Raw genomic sequence first — 14,550 nt, 5'->3', positions numbered from 1 at the left:
AGTTAATTATTTAACACTGTACCTAGAGTTACTTTTTAACTCCCTAGACTGGGTTGAATTAACACTATATCGAGTTACATTAACACTATATCAGAGTTACTTTTTAACTCCCTAGACTGGGTTGAATTAACACTATATCGAGTTACATTAACACTATATCAGAGTTCCTTTTTAACTCCCTAAACTGTGTTAAATTAACACTATATCGAGTTACATTAACACTATATCAGAGTTCCTTTTTAACTCCCTAAACTGTGTTAAATTAACACTATATCGAGTTACATTAACACTATATCAGAGTTCCTTTTTAACTCTCTAAACTGGGTTAAATTAACACTATCGATTTACATTATATCAAAGCTCCTTTTTAACTTCCTAAATTGGGTTAAATTGACACTACATAGTTAAAAAAAAAACAGTACAATACAACCATTAAAATGACAATTCCAAGAAAAATGCATTTTCAAAAACACAATTTATTTTAACTTTTCCCCCAATGCAGTCAGTTAAAACATGAGGGTATAATGTACAAACCTCCATCTGCTTACCATTTATTTTAAGAACTTTCCCCCAATGCAGTCAGTTAAAACATAATAAACGAGGGTATAATGTACAAACTGTCATCTGCTTTACCATATGAGCTTTGAATATCAAATGGTTTGTGACATTTGAGTTCAGTCATTTTCATGACACACCTCTCTTCAGTTGGTAAAACTTTGAAGGCATGGTGGTGTTCAACAAACATCTCTGTAAATAGCTTTTTTGTCAAAAAATAAACGTCATCTTCAACCAGAAGTACATCATCTATTTGACAAAAGACTGGCATGTCTTCCTCCATGGAACTGCAAACAACAAGTCCACCTTTGTACTCAACACCATCGACTTTAACCCAACTTTAAAAAGAAAAAGAAAAAGAAATACACAGAATGAACGAACAATTGAAGTCCAGTAACATAAAATCAATCGGTCTTTATTAATCACAAGACTATTGAACTGTAATTGCTTATAACAAATTCTATCGAACAAAACTCACTTGGTGCCTCATCAAGTTCACTTCCTGGAGACTCTGCGGCCTGCAGCATTCGGCGCAGCTCAGGTGTTGGGGTGAGCCGCTTGGCCTCTTTGATGACGTTATCTCTGAAGAACGGATCCCATTTCTGGAGCAGCAGGTTGGAAACCTCCTCTTCAAACAGGAGTGTGAAGTCTTGATTCATCTATAAGAAAGCAAATGTACTACTACCACATTCAGCACATTTCAAGGCATTCTAAAAATCCCATTTCATACTTACCAATCCCTTTGTATCCAGGAATCTTGGGAAGATGGAGAAGATATCTTGAGTTTTGTCTGAGTCGTGGATGAGTTTTTGGCGATTCTGAAAGGTCTCTCTCATCTTCAGAAAAATTACGGAACTGTCTGTTGTATGGTTGAGCAAGGAGATGGCTTCCTGGTATGCATCCCCATCAAGCTGCTGGTCAACAACAATGGACCTGCGCACATTTGGGCCTCCTGAAAAAAAGCACACAATTCTTTCAAGAAAAAAAACAAGAAACACCCTAGATGAAGTTGTAAGAAAGAAAGAAAAATGAGGGGTACTTAGAGAAAGAAAGACAGTTGCGTAGAGAGAGAGATAGATAGAGAGAGAGAGAGATAGAGAGAGAGATAGATAGAGATAGATAGAGAGAGAGATAGAGAGAGAGATAGAGAGAGAGATAGAGAGAGAGATAGAGAGAGAGATAGAGAGAGAGATAGAGAGAGAGAGAGAGAGAGAGAGAGATAGAGAGAGAGAGATAGAGAGATAGAGAGAGAGATAGATAGAGAGATAGAGAGAGAGATAGAGAGAGAGATAGAGAGATAGATAGAGAGATAGAGAGATAGAGAGAGAGATAGATAGAGAGAGAGAGAGATAGATAGAGATAGATAGATAGAGATAGATAGAGAGATAGAGAGATAGAGAGATAGAGAGATAGATAGATAGATAGATAGATAGATAGATAGATAGATAGATAGATAGATAGATAGATAGATAGATAGATAGATAGATAGATAGACTGACCTCCTCCTGGGGAAAAGCCAGTGGGGCTACTTGTAGATGCATGTCCTCTTCGAATCTTTCTCTGAATCGTTTTCAGACGCCAAGAAATGTATCCGGTGCTGCTTGCAGCATCATAGAAATGTTCCTAAAATGGAAAAACATTCAAAATTAATGTGATGTCAACCTCATAAGCTACTGTGAAATTTCAGAATCTAAATGTTACTGTAATGTAGACAAAACATGAAAATTATGTAAACAGAGAGTACAATAATAATGACTATACATAGCCTTTCTTGGAGTATGGGTCTTTGAGGGACGGGAACACTGTCACTATCCCAAGAGCGTACTCTTCTCGAACAGCTTTGCTGGGGAGTTGCCTGAGAAAAATCAAATTAGCATTAATACAAGGGCCAAGTAGTTAACTTGTTAATAAAAAAAGGATAGTACAGACAAATAGAACACACATACCCGTGTTTATCAATCATGTGTGCCACTATTATATTGACCAACTTTCTTCTGGTAGCATCTGTTAGAGTTTTTGTTGTGTGATACTCTTGGAGGACCTCTTCACCACCTGAGCTGGTACCAAGGACATCTTCAATCAACTTTGAAAAAGAAGCAAAAAAACAAATGTGATAAACTGCCTTTCTAGAGTTTAAGGATGACAAATGTTGATTTTAAGAAACCTGTGAGTACTTAGCACAACCTTTCTAGCAGATGCTGCAGTAAGTGGGCCCTCAAGTCTTGGTTTCTTCCTAGGAACCTCATCTAGGAGTATAGTTGATGTACTTGCACATGAACTGAAGCTTGAATCAGAATAATCGGATGGAGAGGACAAGGAGCAATCGGAAAATTCTAAAAAAAAAAAAAAAAAAAAAAGAAGGGGGGTGTTTATTTGCAGTATACAAAAAGTCATAGAAGATTTTTGATCTAACCAAGCCAACGGCACACCATAGACTCAACTCATTTAATCAATTGATTCTCAGTCTTGATAGGCAATTCAGAAATATTTTCAGAAATTGTTTTAAAGGCATGAATTAGATTAATCAAAAATACATTTGGTATTCATATTGGATTTATGTCAGTTAAAATGACATTTAAACCATTTAATAAAAGTCAGGCTGAATGTCCCTGTTGTGTAACCACAAAGAATGATATTGAATATTTGATCCACCTTTAAGTGTATTAAATGACTTAATTCTGAAAACATTAAATTGAAATTGTTTACTGTATTTCTGTACTTATAAATTTGCATTAGTGTTTTACACATTGCATTATGTAATTTACCCCTTTACATTTCTCACCGTCATTTGAGAAAACTGATAGAGTCACATTGCCTTGGCTGACAAGGTCACTGAAAATGTCCTCATCAACTTCTGTCCCTGTTGCATCTTTGTACACTAATTTTGCGTCAGGTGGCAGGCAAAATCTCTCGATGACTGGAAAAGACAAGATACATCTGAGTGGACCTTTAAGATAGCACTGATCTTGCCTCATTTCACATTCAATAATTTAATCCACCACTGTAAACAAATTCAGAGATAATCCCCTGCATAAAATACATTCCCTTTTCAGTCCAAATCTTAAAAGAAAGGGGCGTTGTTCTGCCCTTTATATCAAACCAAGCATAAGTAAAACAAAAACAAACCTTTGTCATGGAACTGCACAAAATCAAAACATCCATCAACCTCATCCAACTTCACATACTTCTGCTGTTGGCAATACCGAACCTGGATCAACATTTTTCTGAGACATGCAACAACAAACAAATGTCAGTAAACACTTAACATGCAAGAAATAATTATTTAACACTCACATAAACGTTGTGTATCATGCAAGAAATTGTTTCATTATTAATTTCACTGCATGTCTAAGATTAAACACATTCAGCAGCTGCTGGGAGGCTGTTAAAACATGCCACAGCAGGCCCAGTGGAAACACTCTCATTGATGAACGTGGCAGCGACTAGCTGTAGTGACTGCAGCACATGCTACCGTAATTAACATTTACATTTGAGGCAAAACTGATTTATTAAAACATTCCCCTCTGTTAAAAGCTGGTTTTCAGCGACCAAACAAACACAACACAGCACCAGTAAAGTTGACCCTTTATAGTCTGACTGCCCACTACATTACCTACATTACCCATTAATCAGAGTTATTAACCACACCTGTATGATCAGAGCCTCGGACACTCGTCTCGGTGCAGTGGCACAGGGAGTCTGCCACACAGGCACCCAACTGCAATTGTTTAGGCTAATTATTTCACTCTAGCCGTGGCTCCTACGCAAAGTGCGGGGTTTATTGCATGAATTAACTCCTCACTTCGTGTTGGAGCCAAAGTTCATCCTGTCGGGGCTTATTTCTCCATAACAACCTCTGAACTGTTTATCCCTTACTTATTCTAGAGGGTTATGGTTAGGATTAGGGTTAAAGTTAGATTAATGGACGCAGAAATTAACAAGTGTATGGTCGGAGAAATGGGAAGAGGGAGTATTGGGCAGTCGGACTGATGCCATGCACCCGCCATGAACTTCAAGTTAGCTTGTTAACATGTGCTAACGTTAGCCCCAAACTATATTCGACAGTTAAATATGAAGCCTTGTTTATACAACCTCTCAAGCACGCGTGAGACTTGGTAAAATGCAAAGGATAACATAGGAAACCGTTTTTTTATTAATGTTTATTTTTTAGCAAGTGGTAACGTTAGTGGTGAAGTTAACATTGCATTAAAAAAAAATCCAAACGTTCGCTGTCCAGTGCCAACCACAAAAAATGCTTAGCAAAGTTACATAAATATTCTCAGCAGATGTTTAATTCAATGTTATTGTTCCTACAAGTTTGATTTTGTAGCTTACCTCTCGTGTAAAAGTCCAACTCCGCATCCATTCCTGATTCCAGCAGCGAAATAAACGACGGTTGACCACGCCACGCACAGGAGACTATTGATTGATGCACGGGTTCACCCTGCTGAAAGCCCAGGGGCATAACACATGGGGTTACCTGGACTGAAGCCCAGGGGCCTATCAAGCAAGTTAACTCGGCCGAGATGCACTTTACATCTCTACAGAGTTGATTTGCTTAGGTTGGAATAACTCTGTTAAATAACTCCAACACTGAACACCATTTTAATCAGAATGTGTTAAAATGACACTTTGAGAGTTGAAATCAACTCTGACATGTTTAACCCTGAAATTTCAACACTCCAGTTTTTGCTGTGCACCCCCAACGTTTGGTTTATGTTTAATAAGCATTTTTAATTTTATTGCTTAAATCGCATTTTCTCGGCGAGCTGAGCACTTTTTCTGAATTGTGCCGCTCCCGTCACTCTGGTTAGGTTGGCATCGAAAAAAACGCTCTCGGGTGCTTTAGAGTGCCGAGTTATTCACTGCGCATGAAGAAATGACCACCTCCAACGTTTGGTTTATGTTTAATAAGCATTTTTAATTTTATTGCTTGAATCGCATTTTCTCGGCGAGCTGAGCACTTTTTCTGATTTGTGCCGCTCCCGTCACTCTGGTTAGGTTGGCATCGAAAAAAACGCTCTCGGGTGCTTTAGAGTGCCGAGTTTATCACTGCGCATGAAGAAATGACCACCTCCAACGTTTGGTTTATGTTTTATAAGCATTTTTAATTTTATTGCTTAAATCGCATTTTCTCGGCGAGCTGAGCACTTTTTCTGAATTGTGCCGCTCCCGTCACTCTGGTTAGGTTGGCATCGAAAAAAACGCTCTCGGGTGCTTTAGAGTGCCGAGTTTATCACTGCGCATGAAGAAATGACCACCTCCAACGTTTGGTTTATGTTTTATAAGCATTTTTAATTTTATTGCTTAAATCGCATTTTCTCGGCGAGCTGAGCGCTTTTTCTGAATTGTGCCGCTCCCGTCACTCTGGTTAGGTTGGCATCGAAAAAAACGCTCTCGGGTGCTTTAGAGTGCCGAGTTTATTACTGCGCATTAAGAAATGACCACCTCCAACGTTTGGTTTATGTTTTATAAGCATTTTTAATTTTATTGCTTAAATCGCATTTTCTCGGCGAGCTGAGCACTTTTTCTGAATTGTGCCGCTCCCGTCACTCTGGTTAGGTTGGCATCGAAAAAAACGCTCTCGGGTGCTTTAGAGTGCCGAGTTTATTACTGCGCATTAAGAAATGACCACCTCCAACGTTTGGTTTATGTTTTATAAGCATTTTTAATTTTATTGCTTAAATCGCATTTTCTCGGCGAGCTGAGCACTTTTTCTGAATTGTGCCGCTCCCGTCACTCTGGTTAGGTTGGCATCGAAAAAAACGCTATCGGGTGCTTTAGAGTGCCGAGTTATTCACTGCGCATGAAGAAATGACCACCTCCAACGTTTGGTTTATGTTTAATAAGCATTTTTAATTTTATTGCTTAAATCGCATTTTCTCGGCGAGCTGAGCACTTTTTCTGAATTGTGCCGCTCCCGTCACTCTGGTTAGGTTGGCATCGAAAAAAACGCTCTCGGGTGCTTTAGAGTGCCGAGTTTATTACTGCGCATTAAGAAATGACCACCTCCAACGTTTGGTTTATGTTTTATAAGCATTTTTAATTTTATTGCTTAAATCGCATTTTCTCGGCGAGCTGAGCACTTTTTCTGAATTGTGCCGCTCCCGTCACTCTGGTTAGGTTGGCATCGAAAAAAACGCTCTCGGGTGCTTTAGAGTGCCGAGTTTATTACTGCGCATTAAGAAATGACCACCTCCAACGTTTGGTTTATGTTTTATAAGCATTTTTAATTTTATTGCTTAATTCGCATTTTCTCGGCGAGCTGAGCGCTTTTTCTGAATTGTGCCGCTCCCGTCACTCTGGTTAGGTTGGCATCGAAAAAAACGCTCTCGGGTGCTTTAGAGTGCCGAGTTATTCACTGCGCATGAAGAAATGACCACCTCCAACGTTTGGTTTATGTTTAATAAGCATTTTTAATTTTATTGTTTAAATCGCATTTTCTCGGCGAGCTGAGCACTTTTTCTGAATTGTGCCGCTCCCGTCACTCTGGTTAGGTTGGCATCGAAAAAAACGCTCTCGGGTGCTTTAGAGTGCCGAGTTTATTACTGCGCATTAAGAAATGACCACCTCCAACGTTTGGTTTATGTTTTATAAGCATTTTTAATTTTATTGCTTAAATCGCATTTTCTCGGCGAGCTGAGCACTTTTTCTGAATTGTGCCGCTCCCGTCACTCTGGTTAGGTTGGCATCGAAAAAAACGCTCTCGGGTGCTTTAGAGTGCCGAGTTTATTACTGCGCATTAAGAAATGACCACCTCCAACGTTTGGTTTATGTTTTATAAGCATTTTTAATTTTATAGCTTAAATCGCATTTTCTCGGCGAGCTGAGCACTTTTTCTGAATTGTGCCGCTCCCGTCACTTGGCATCGAAAAAAACGCTCTCGGGTGCTTTAGAGTGCCGAGTTATTCACTGCGCATGAAGAAATGACCACCTCCAACGTTTGGTTTATGTTTTATAAGCATTTTTAATTTTATTGCTTAAATCGCATTTTCTCGGCGAGCTGAGCGCTTTTTCTGAATTGTGCCGCTCCCGTCACTCTGGTTAGGTTGGCATCGAAAAAAACGCTCTCGGGTGCTTTAGAGTGCTGAGTTTATTACTGCGCATTAAGAAATGACCACCTCCAACGTTTGGTTTATGTTTTATAAGCATTTTTAATTTTATTGCTTAAATCGCATTTTCTCGGCGAGCTGAGCGCTTTTTCTGAATTGTGCCGCTCCCGTCACTCTGGTTAGGTTGGCATCGAAAAAAACGCTCTCGGGTGCTTTAGAGTGCCGAGTTTATTACTGCGCATTAAGAAATGACCACCTCCAACGTTTGGTTTATGTTTTATAAGCATTTTTAATTTTATTGCTTAAATCGCATTTTCTCGGCGAGCTGAGCACTTTTTCTGAATTGTGCCGCTCCCGTCACTCTGGTTAGGTTGGCATCGAAAAAAACGCTCTCGGGTGCTTTAGAGTGCCGAGTTATTCACTGCGCACGAAGAAATGACCACCTCCAACGTTTGGTTTATGTTTTATAAGCATTTTTAATTTTATTGCTTAAATCGCATTTTCTCGGCGAGCTGAGCGCTTTTTCTGAATTGTGCCGCTCCCGTCACTCTGGTTAGGTTGGCATCGAAAAAAACGCTCTCGGGTGCTTTAGAGTGCCGAGTTTATCACTGCGCATGAAGAAATGACCACCTCCAACGTTTGGTTTATGTTTTATAAGCATTTTTAATTTTATTGCTTAAATCGCATTTTCTCGGCGAGCTGAGCACTTTTTCTGAATTGTGCCGCTCCCGTCACTCTGGTTAGGTTGGCATCGAAAAAAACGCTCACGGGTGCTTTAGAGTGCCGAGTTTATCACTGCGCATGAAGAAATGACCACCTCCAACGTTTGGTTTATGTTTTATAAGCATTTTTAATTTTATTGCTTAAATCGCATTTTCTCGGCGAGCTGAGCGCTTTTTCTGAATTGTGCCGCTCCCGTCACTCTGGTTAGGTTGGCATCGAAAAAAACGCTCTCGGGTGCTTTAGAGTGCCGAGTTTATTACTGCGCATTAAGAAATGACCACCTCCAACGTTTGGTTTATGTTTTATAAGCATTTTTAATTTTATTGCTTAAATCGCATTTTCTCGGCGAGCTGAGCACTTTTTCTGAATTGTGCCGCTCCCGTCACTCTGGTTAGGTTGGCATCGAAAAAAACGCTCACGGGTGCTTTAGAGTGCCGAGTTTATTACTGCGCATTAAGAAATGACCACCTCCAACGTTTGGTTTATGTTTTATAAGCATTTTTAATTTTATTGCTTAAATCGCATTTTCTCGGCGAGCTGAGCACTTTTTCTGAATTGTGCCGCTCCCGTCACTCTGGTTAGGTTGGCATCGAAAAAAACGCTCTCGGGTGCTTTAGAGTGCCGAGTTATTCACTGCGCATGGAGAAATGACCACCTCCAACGTTTGGTTTATGTTTTATAAGCATTTTTAATTTTATTGCTTAAATCGCATTTTCTCGGCGAGCTGAGCACTTTTTCTGAATTGTGCCGCTCCCGTCACTCTGGTTAGGTTGGCATCGAAAAAAACGCTCTCGGGTGCTTTAGAGTGCCGAGTTTATCACTGCGCATGAAGAAATGACCACCTCCAACGTTTGGTTTATGTTTTATAAGCATTTTTAATTTTATTGCTTAAATCGCATTTTCTCGGCGAGCTGAGCGCTTTTTCTGAATTGTGCCGCTCCCGTCACTCTGGTTAGGTTGGCATCGAAAAAAACGCTCTCGGGTGCTTTAGAGTGCCGAGTTTATCACTGCGCATGAAGAAATGACCACCTCCAACGTTTGGTTTATGTTTTATAAGCATTTTTAATTGTATTGCTTAAATCGCATTTTCTCGGCGAGCTGAGCGCTTTTTCTGAATTGTGCCGCTCCCGTAACTCTGGTTAGGTTGGCATCGAAAAAAACGCTCTCGGGTGCTTTAGAGTGCCGAGTTTATCACTGCGCATGAAGAAATGACCACCTCCAACGTTTGGTTTATGTTTTATAAGCATTTTTAATTTTATTGCTTAAATCGCATTTTCTCGGCGAGCTGAGCACTTTTTCTGAATTGTGCCGCTCCCGTCACTCTGGTTAGGTTGGCATCGAAAAAAACGCTCTCGGGTGCTCTAGAGTGCCGAGTTTATTACTGCGCATTAAGAAATGACCACCTCCAACGTTTGGTTTATGTTTTATAAGCATTTTTAATTTTATTGCTTAAATCGCATTTTCTCGGCGAGCTGAGCACTTTTTCTGAATTGTGCCGCTCCCGTCACTCTGGTTAGGTTGGCATCGAAAAAAACGCTCTCGGGTGCTTTAGAGTGCCGAGTTTATTACTGCGCATTGAGAAATGACCACCTCCAACGTTTGGTTTATGTTTTATAAGCATTTTTAATTTTATTGCTTAAATCGCATTTTCTCGGCGAGCTGAGCACTTTTTCTGAATTGTGCCTCTCCCGTCACTCTGGTTAGGTTGGCATCGAAAAAAACGCTCTCGGGTGCTATAGAGTGCCGAGTTTATTACTGCGCATTAAGAAATGACCACCTCCAACGTTTGGTTTATGTCTTATAAGCATTTTTAATTTTATTGCTTAAATCGCATTTTCTCGGCGAGCTGAGCGCTTTTTCTGAATTGTGCCGCTCCCGTCACTCTGGTTAGGTTGGCATCGAAAAAAACGCTCTCGGGTGCTTTAGAGTGCCGAGTTTATCACTGCGCATGAAGAAATGACCACCTCCAACGTTTGGTTTATGTTTTATAAGCATTTTTAATTTTATTGCTTAAATCGCATTTTCTCGGCGATTGAGCGCTTTTTCTGAATTGTGCCGCTCCCGTAACTCTGGTTAGGTTGGCATCGAAAAAAACGCTCTCGGGTGCTTTAGAGTGCCGAGTTTATCACTGCGCATGAAGAAATGACCACTTCCAACGTTTGGTTTATGTTTTATAAGCATTTTTAATTTTATTGCTTAAATCGCATTTTCTCGGCGAGCTGAGCACTTTTTCTGAATTGTGCCGCTCCCGTCACTCTGGTTAGGTTGGCATCGAAAAAAACGCTCTCGGGTGCTCTAGAGTGCCGAGTTTATTACTGCGCATTAAGAAATGACCACCTCCAACGTTTGGTTTATGTTTTATAAGCATTTTTAATTTTATTGCTTAAATCGCATTTTCTCGGCGAGCTGAGCACTTTTTCTGAATTGTGCCGCTCCCGTCACTCTGGTTAGGTTGGCATCGAAAAAAACGCTCTCGGGTGCTTTAGAGTGCCGAGTTTATTACTGCGCATTAAGAAATGACCACCTCCAACGTTTGGTTTATGTTTTATAAGCATTTTTAATTTTATTGCTTAAATCGCATTTTCTCGGCGAGCTGAGCACTTTTTCTGAATTGTGCCGCTCCCATCACTCTGGTTAGGTTGGCATCGAAAAAAACGCTCTCGGGTGCTTTAGAGTGCCGAGTTTATCACTGCGCATGAAGAAATGACCACCTCCAACGTTTGGTTTATGTTTTATAAGCATTTTTAATTGTATTGCTTAAATCGCATTTTCTCGGCGAGCTGAGCACTTTTTCTGAATTGTGCCGCTCCCGTCACTCTGGTTAGGTTGGCATCGAAAAAAACGCTCTCGGGTGCTTTAGAGTGCCGAGTTTATCACTGCGCATGAAGAAATGACCACCTCCAACGTTTGGTTTATGTTTTATAAGCATTTTTAATTTTATTGCTTGAATCGCATTTTCTCGGCGAGCTGAGCACTTTTTCTGAATTGTGCCGCTCCCGTCACTCTGGTTAGGTTGGCATCGAAAAAAACGCTCTCGGGTGCTTTAGAGTGCCGAGTTATTCACTGCGCATGAAGAAATGACCACCTCCAACGTTTGGTTTATGTTTAATAAGCATTTTTAATTTTATTGCTTGAATCGCATTTTCTCGGCGAGCTGAGCACTTTTTCTGAATTGTGCCGCTCCCGTCACTCTGGTTAGGTTGGCATCGAAAAAAACGCTCTCGGGTGCTTTAGAGTGCCGAGTTTATCACTGCGCATGAAGAAATGACCACCTCCAACGTTTGGTTTATGTTTTATAAGCATTTTTAATTTTATTGCTTAAATCGCATTTTCTCGGCGAGCTGAGCGCTTTTTCTGAATTGTGCCGCTCCCGTCACTCTGGTTAGGTTGGCATCGAAAAAAACGCTCTCGGGTGCTTTAGAGTGCCGACTTTATCACTGCGCATGAAGAAATGACCACCTCCAACGTTTGGTTTATGTTTTATAAGCATTTTTAATTTTATTGCTTAAATCGCATTTTCTCGGCGAGCTGAGCACTTTTTCTGAATTGTGCCGCTCCCGTCACTCTGGTTAGGTTGGCATCGAAAAAAACGCTCACGGGTGCTTTAGAGTGCCGAGTTTATTACTGCGCATTAAGAAATGACCACCTCCAACGTTTGGTTTATGTTTTATAAGCATTTTTAATTTTATTGCTTAAATCGCATTTTCTCGGCGAGCTGAGCACTTTTTCTGAATTGTGCCGCTCCCGTCACTCTGGTTAGGTTGGCATCGAAAAAAACGCTCTCGGGTGCTTTAGAGTGCCGAGTTATTCACTGCGCATGAAGAAATGACCACCTCCAACGTTTGGTTTATGTTTTATAAGCATTTTTAATTTTATTGCTTAAATCGCATTTTCTCGGCGAGCTGAGCACTTTTTCTGAATTGTGCCGCTCCCGTCACTCTGGTTAGGTTGGCATCGAAAAAAACGCTCTCGGGTGCTTTAGAGTGCCGAGTTTATCACTGCGCATGAAGAAATGACCACCTCCAACGTTTGGTTTATGTTTTATAAGCATTTTTAATTTTATTGCTTAAATCGCATTTTCTCGGCGAGCTGAGCGCTTTTTCTGAATTGTGCCGCTCCCGTCACTCTGGTTAGGTTGGCATCGAAAAAAACGCTCTCGGGTGCTTTAGAGTGCCGAGTTATTCACTGCGCATGAAGAAATGACCACCTCCAATGTTTGGTTTATGTTTAATAAGCATTTTTAATTTTATTGCTTAAATCGCATTTTCTCGGCGAGCTGAGCGCTTTTTCTGAATTGTGCCGCTCCCGTCACTCTGGTTAGGTTGGCATCGAAAAAAACGCTCTCGGGTGCTTTAGAGTGCCGAGTTATTCACTGCGCATGAAGAAATGACCACCCCCAACGTTTGGTTTATGTTTAATAAGCATTTTTAATTTTATTGCTTAAATCGCATTTTCTCGGCGAGCTGAGCACTTTTTCTGAATTGTGCCGCTCCCGTCACTCTGGTTAGGTTGGCATCGAAAAAAACGCTCTCGGGTGCTTTAGAGTGCCGAGTTTATTACTGCGCATTAAGGGTTAGGGTTAGGGTTAGGGTTAGGGTTAGGGTTAGGGTTAGGGTTAGGGTTAGGGTTAGGGTTAGGTCTTTTGAGTTTGTCTCGTTACACCTTCCCCTTAGGGTCCGCCGACCCCGTCGGTTTAAATAGAAGGCAACGGATGGCACGGGCCAGCGCATGTCTCCGCAGTAAACCCCGCCGTACCAGGCCCCATAAAATCCGGATGGTGTACGAAGGACGGCGAAGTGAGAGTGCACCTCAGCCAGAACCTCCCCCGAGTAGCTGAGGCGCTACCCAGGTCTTCGGCCAGCAAGATGGGAAAAAAAGCTTGTGAAAAATGAGATAAAACAGTGGGAGAACCACCTCGGATTACATTATGTCCATTCCCTGTGCCTTAATCTTGATTTAATATTTTGTTCCTATATTCAATTAACCGTTATCCTCAGAAATTAAGGTTAGGGTTAGGGTCAGGGGTCAAGCTTCCCCTTAGGGTCCTTTTCTCTCATTATGCCTATACCCTTTGCCTTAATCTCGTTGTAATATTATGTCTCTATATTCAATTAACTGTTAACCTCAGAGAACCAGGTTAAGGTTAGGGTCAGGGCTAGGGGTCAAGGTTAAGGTTAGGGTTAAGTTTAGGGTCAGGGGTCAGGGCTAGGTTAGGGTAAGGGCTAGGGGTCAAGGTTAAGGTTAGGGTTAAGTTTAGGGTCAGGGGTCAGGGCTAGGTTAGGGTTAGGGTTAGTTGGTAGTCATTGTAGTTGGTAGGTTGGGTTAGGGTTAGGGTTAGGGTTAGGGTTAGGGTTAGGGTTAGGGTTAGGGTTAGGGTTAGGGTTAGGGTTAGGGTTAGGGTTAGGGTTAGGGTTAGGGTTAGGGTTAGGTCTTTTGAGTTTGTCTCGTTACACCTTCCCCTTAGGGTCCGCCGACCCCGTCGGTTTAAATAGAAGGCAACGGATGGCACGGGCCAGCGCATGTCTCCGCAGTAAACCCCGCCGTACCAGGCCCCATAAAATCCGGATGGTGTACGAAGGACGGCGAAGTGAGAGTGCACCTCAGCCAGAACCTCCCCCGAGTAGCTGAGGCGCTACCCAGGTCTTCGGCCAGCAAGATGGGAAATTAGTGGAAAGCGGGAGAAAAAAACATCAAGCTAAAGTCCTACCCTTGGATTATATTATGCCTATTCACTTTGAATTATTTTTTAATTGTTTTTGACTTAATATCCTGTTTTTATAGTCCATCAGCTGGTCGCTCTAGAAAGTCATGAAGTCATCATTGTTGTAGGTAATTTGAACGTCAAAATTTTGTAGACACCTCATCAGTAGTGGACCTTGGGGTCACAGAGTGTTTCGGCCATTATCACAAGACACCCTCGCCCAAGGGAGGCCCCGCCGGGGTCGATCAAGCCCCGGAGTGTGTCTACCTCGTCAATTCAAATGTCATTCAGCTGTCCAGTCAACTGTCTAGCTTTAACGCTGACAGAGTAGAACAATTGGTCAATCTGTTAGATATATTGAGAATGTAGCTATTAGTTTTATAACTTTTGGTTTATTTCGTGTGCATTTTGTCTACATTATTTAATTTTTGGGCATATATTGCATAGCATTTGAGACTGTCAAGTACTCACCTGTCTTTGCTAATGGAACAAATAAAAACTGGTTGCAACTTACCTTGT

General features: G+C 41.2%; 1 protein-coding gene across 4 annotated transcripts; it reads right to left on the bottom strand.

The window, feature by feature from the left end:
- Positions 1-456: 456 nt before the first annotated feature.
- LOC133148533 (uncharacterized) lies at positions 457-5,226 on the bottom strand. Of its 4 annotated transcripts, XM_061271571.1 has the most exons (10): positions 4,891-5,224; positions 3,682-3,779; positions 3,338-3,472; positions 2,740-2,888; positions 2,502-2,638; positions 2,317-2,410; positions 2,055-2,178; positions 1,290-1,507; positions 1,034-1,214; positions 457-893 (listed from the first exon to the last, which is right to left on the bottom strand). In XM_061271571.1, exons 2-10 carry the CDS (start codon positions 3,773-3,775, stop codon positions 805-807), a joined length of 1,221 nt encoding a protein of 406 aa, XP_061127555.1. In that variant the 5' UTR covers positions 3,776-3,779; positions 4,891-5,224; the 3' UTR covers positions 457-804. The 4 variants fall into 4 exon arrangements, with proteins under 4 accessions (XP_061127555.1, XP_061127557.1, XP_061127554.1 ...); XM_061271573.1 differs by lacking the exon at positions 3,338-3,472 and having other exon boundaries at positions 4,891-5,226; XM_061271570.1 differs by lacking the exon at positions 3,682-3,779 and having other exon boundaries at positions 4,891-5,225.
- Positions 5,227-14,550: the final 9,324 nt, after the last annotated feature.

The sequence above is a fragment of the Syngnathus typhle genome, unplaced genomic scaffold (genome assembly GCF_033458585.1).
Source record: "Syngnathus typhle isolate RoL2023-S1 ecotype Sweden unplaced genomic scaffold, RoL_Styp_1.0 HiC_scaffold_101, whole genome shotgun sequence".
Lineage (NCBI taxonomy): Eukaryota > Metazoa > Chordata > Actinopteri > Syngnathiformes > Syngnathidae > Syngnathus > Syngnathus typhle.
This window is presented reverse-complemented; position numbering and strand designations above follow the sequence as displayed.

Coding starts and splice junctions, on each gene's coding strand:
- LOC133148533 (XM_061271570.1), bottom strand. CDS start 5,020: ATGCCCCTGGGCTTTCAGCAGGGTGAACCCGTGCATCAATCAATAGTC. Junction 1,508..2,054: donor TGGCTTTTCCCCAGGAGGAG/GTCAGTCTATCT, acceptor GCTTTTTTTCAG/GAGGCCCAAATGTGCGCAGG. Junction 894..1,033: donor TGAACTTGATGAGGCACCAA/GTGAGTTTTGTT, acceptor TTCTTTTTAAAG/TTGGGTTAAAGTCGATGGTG.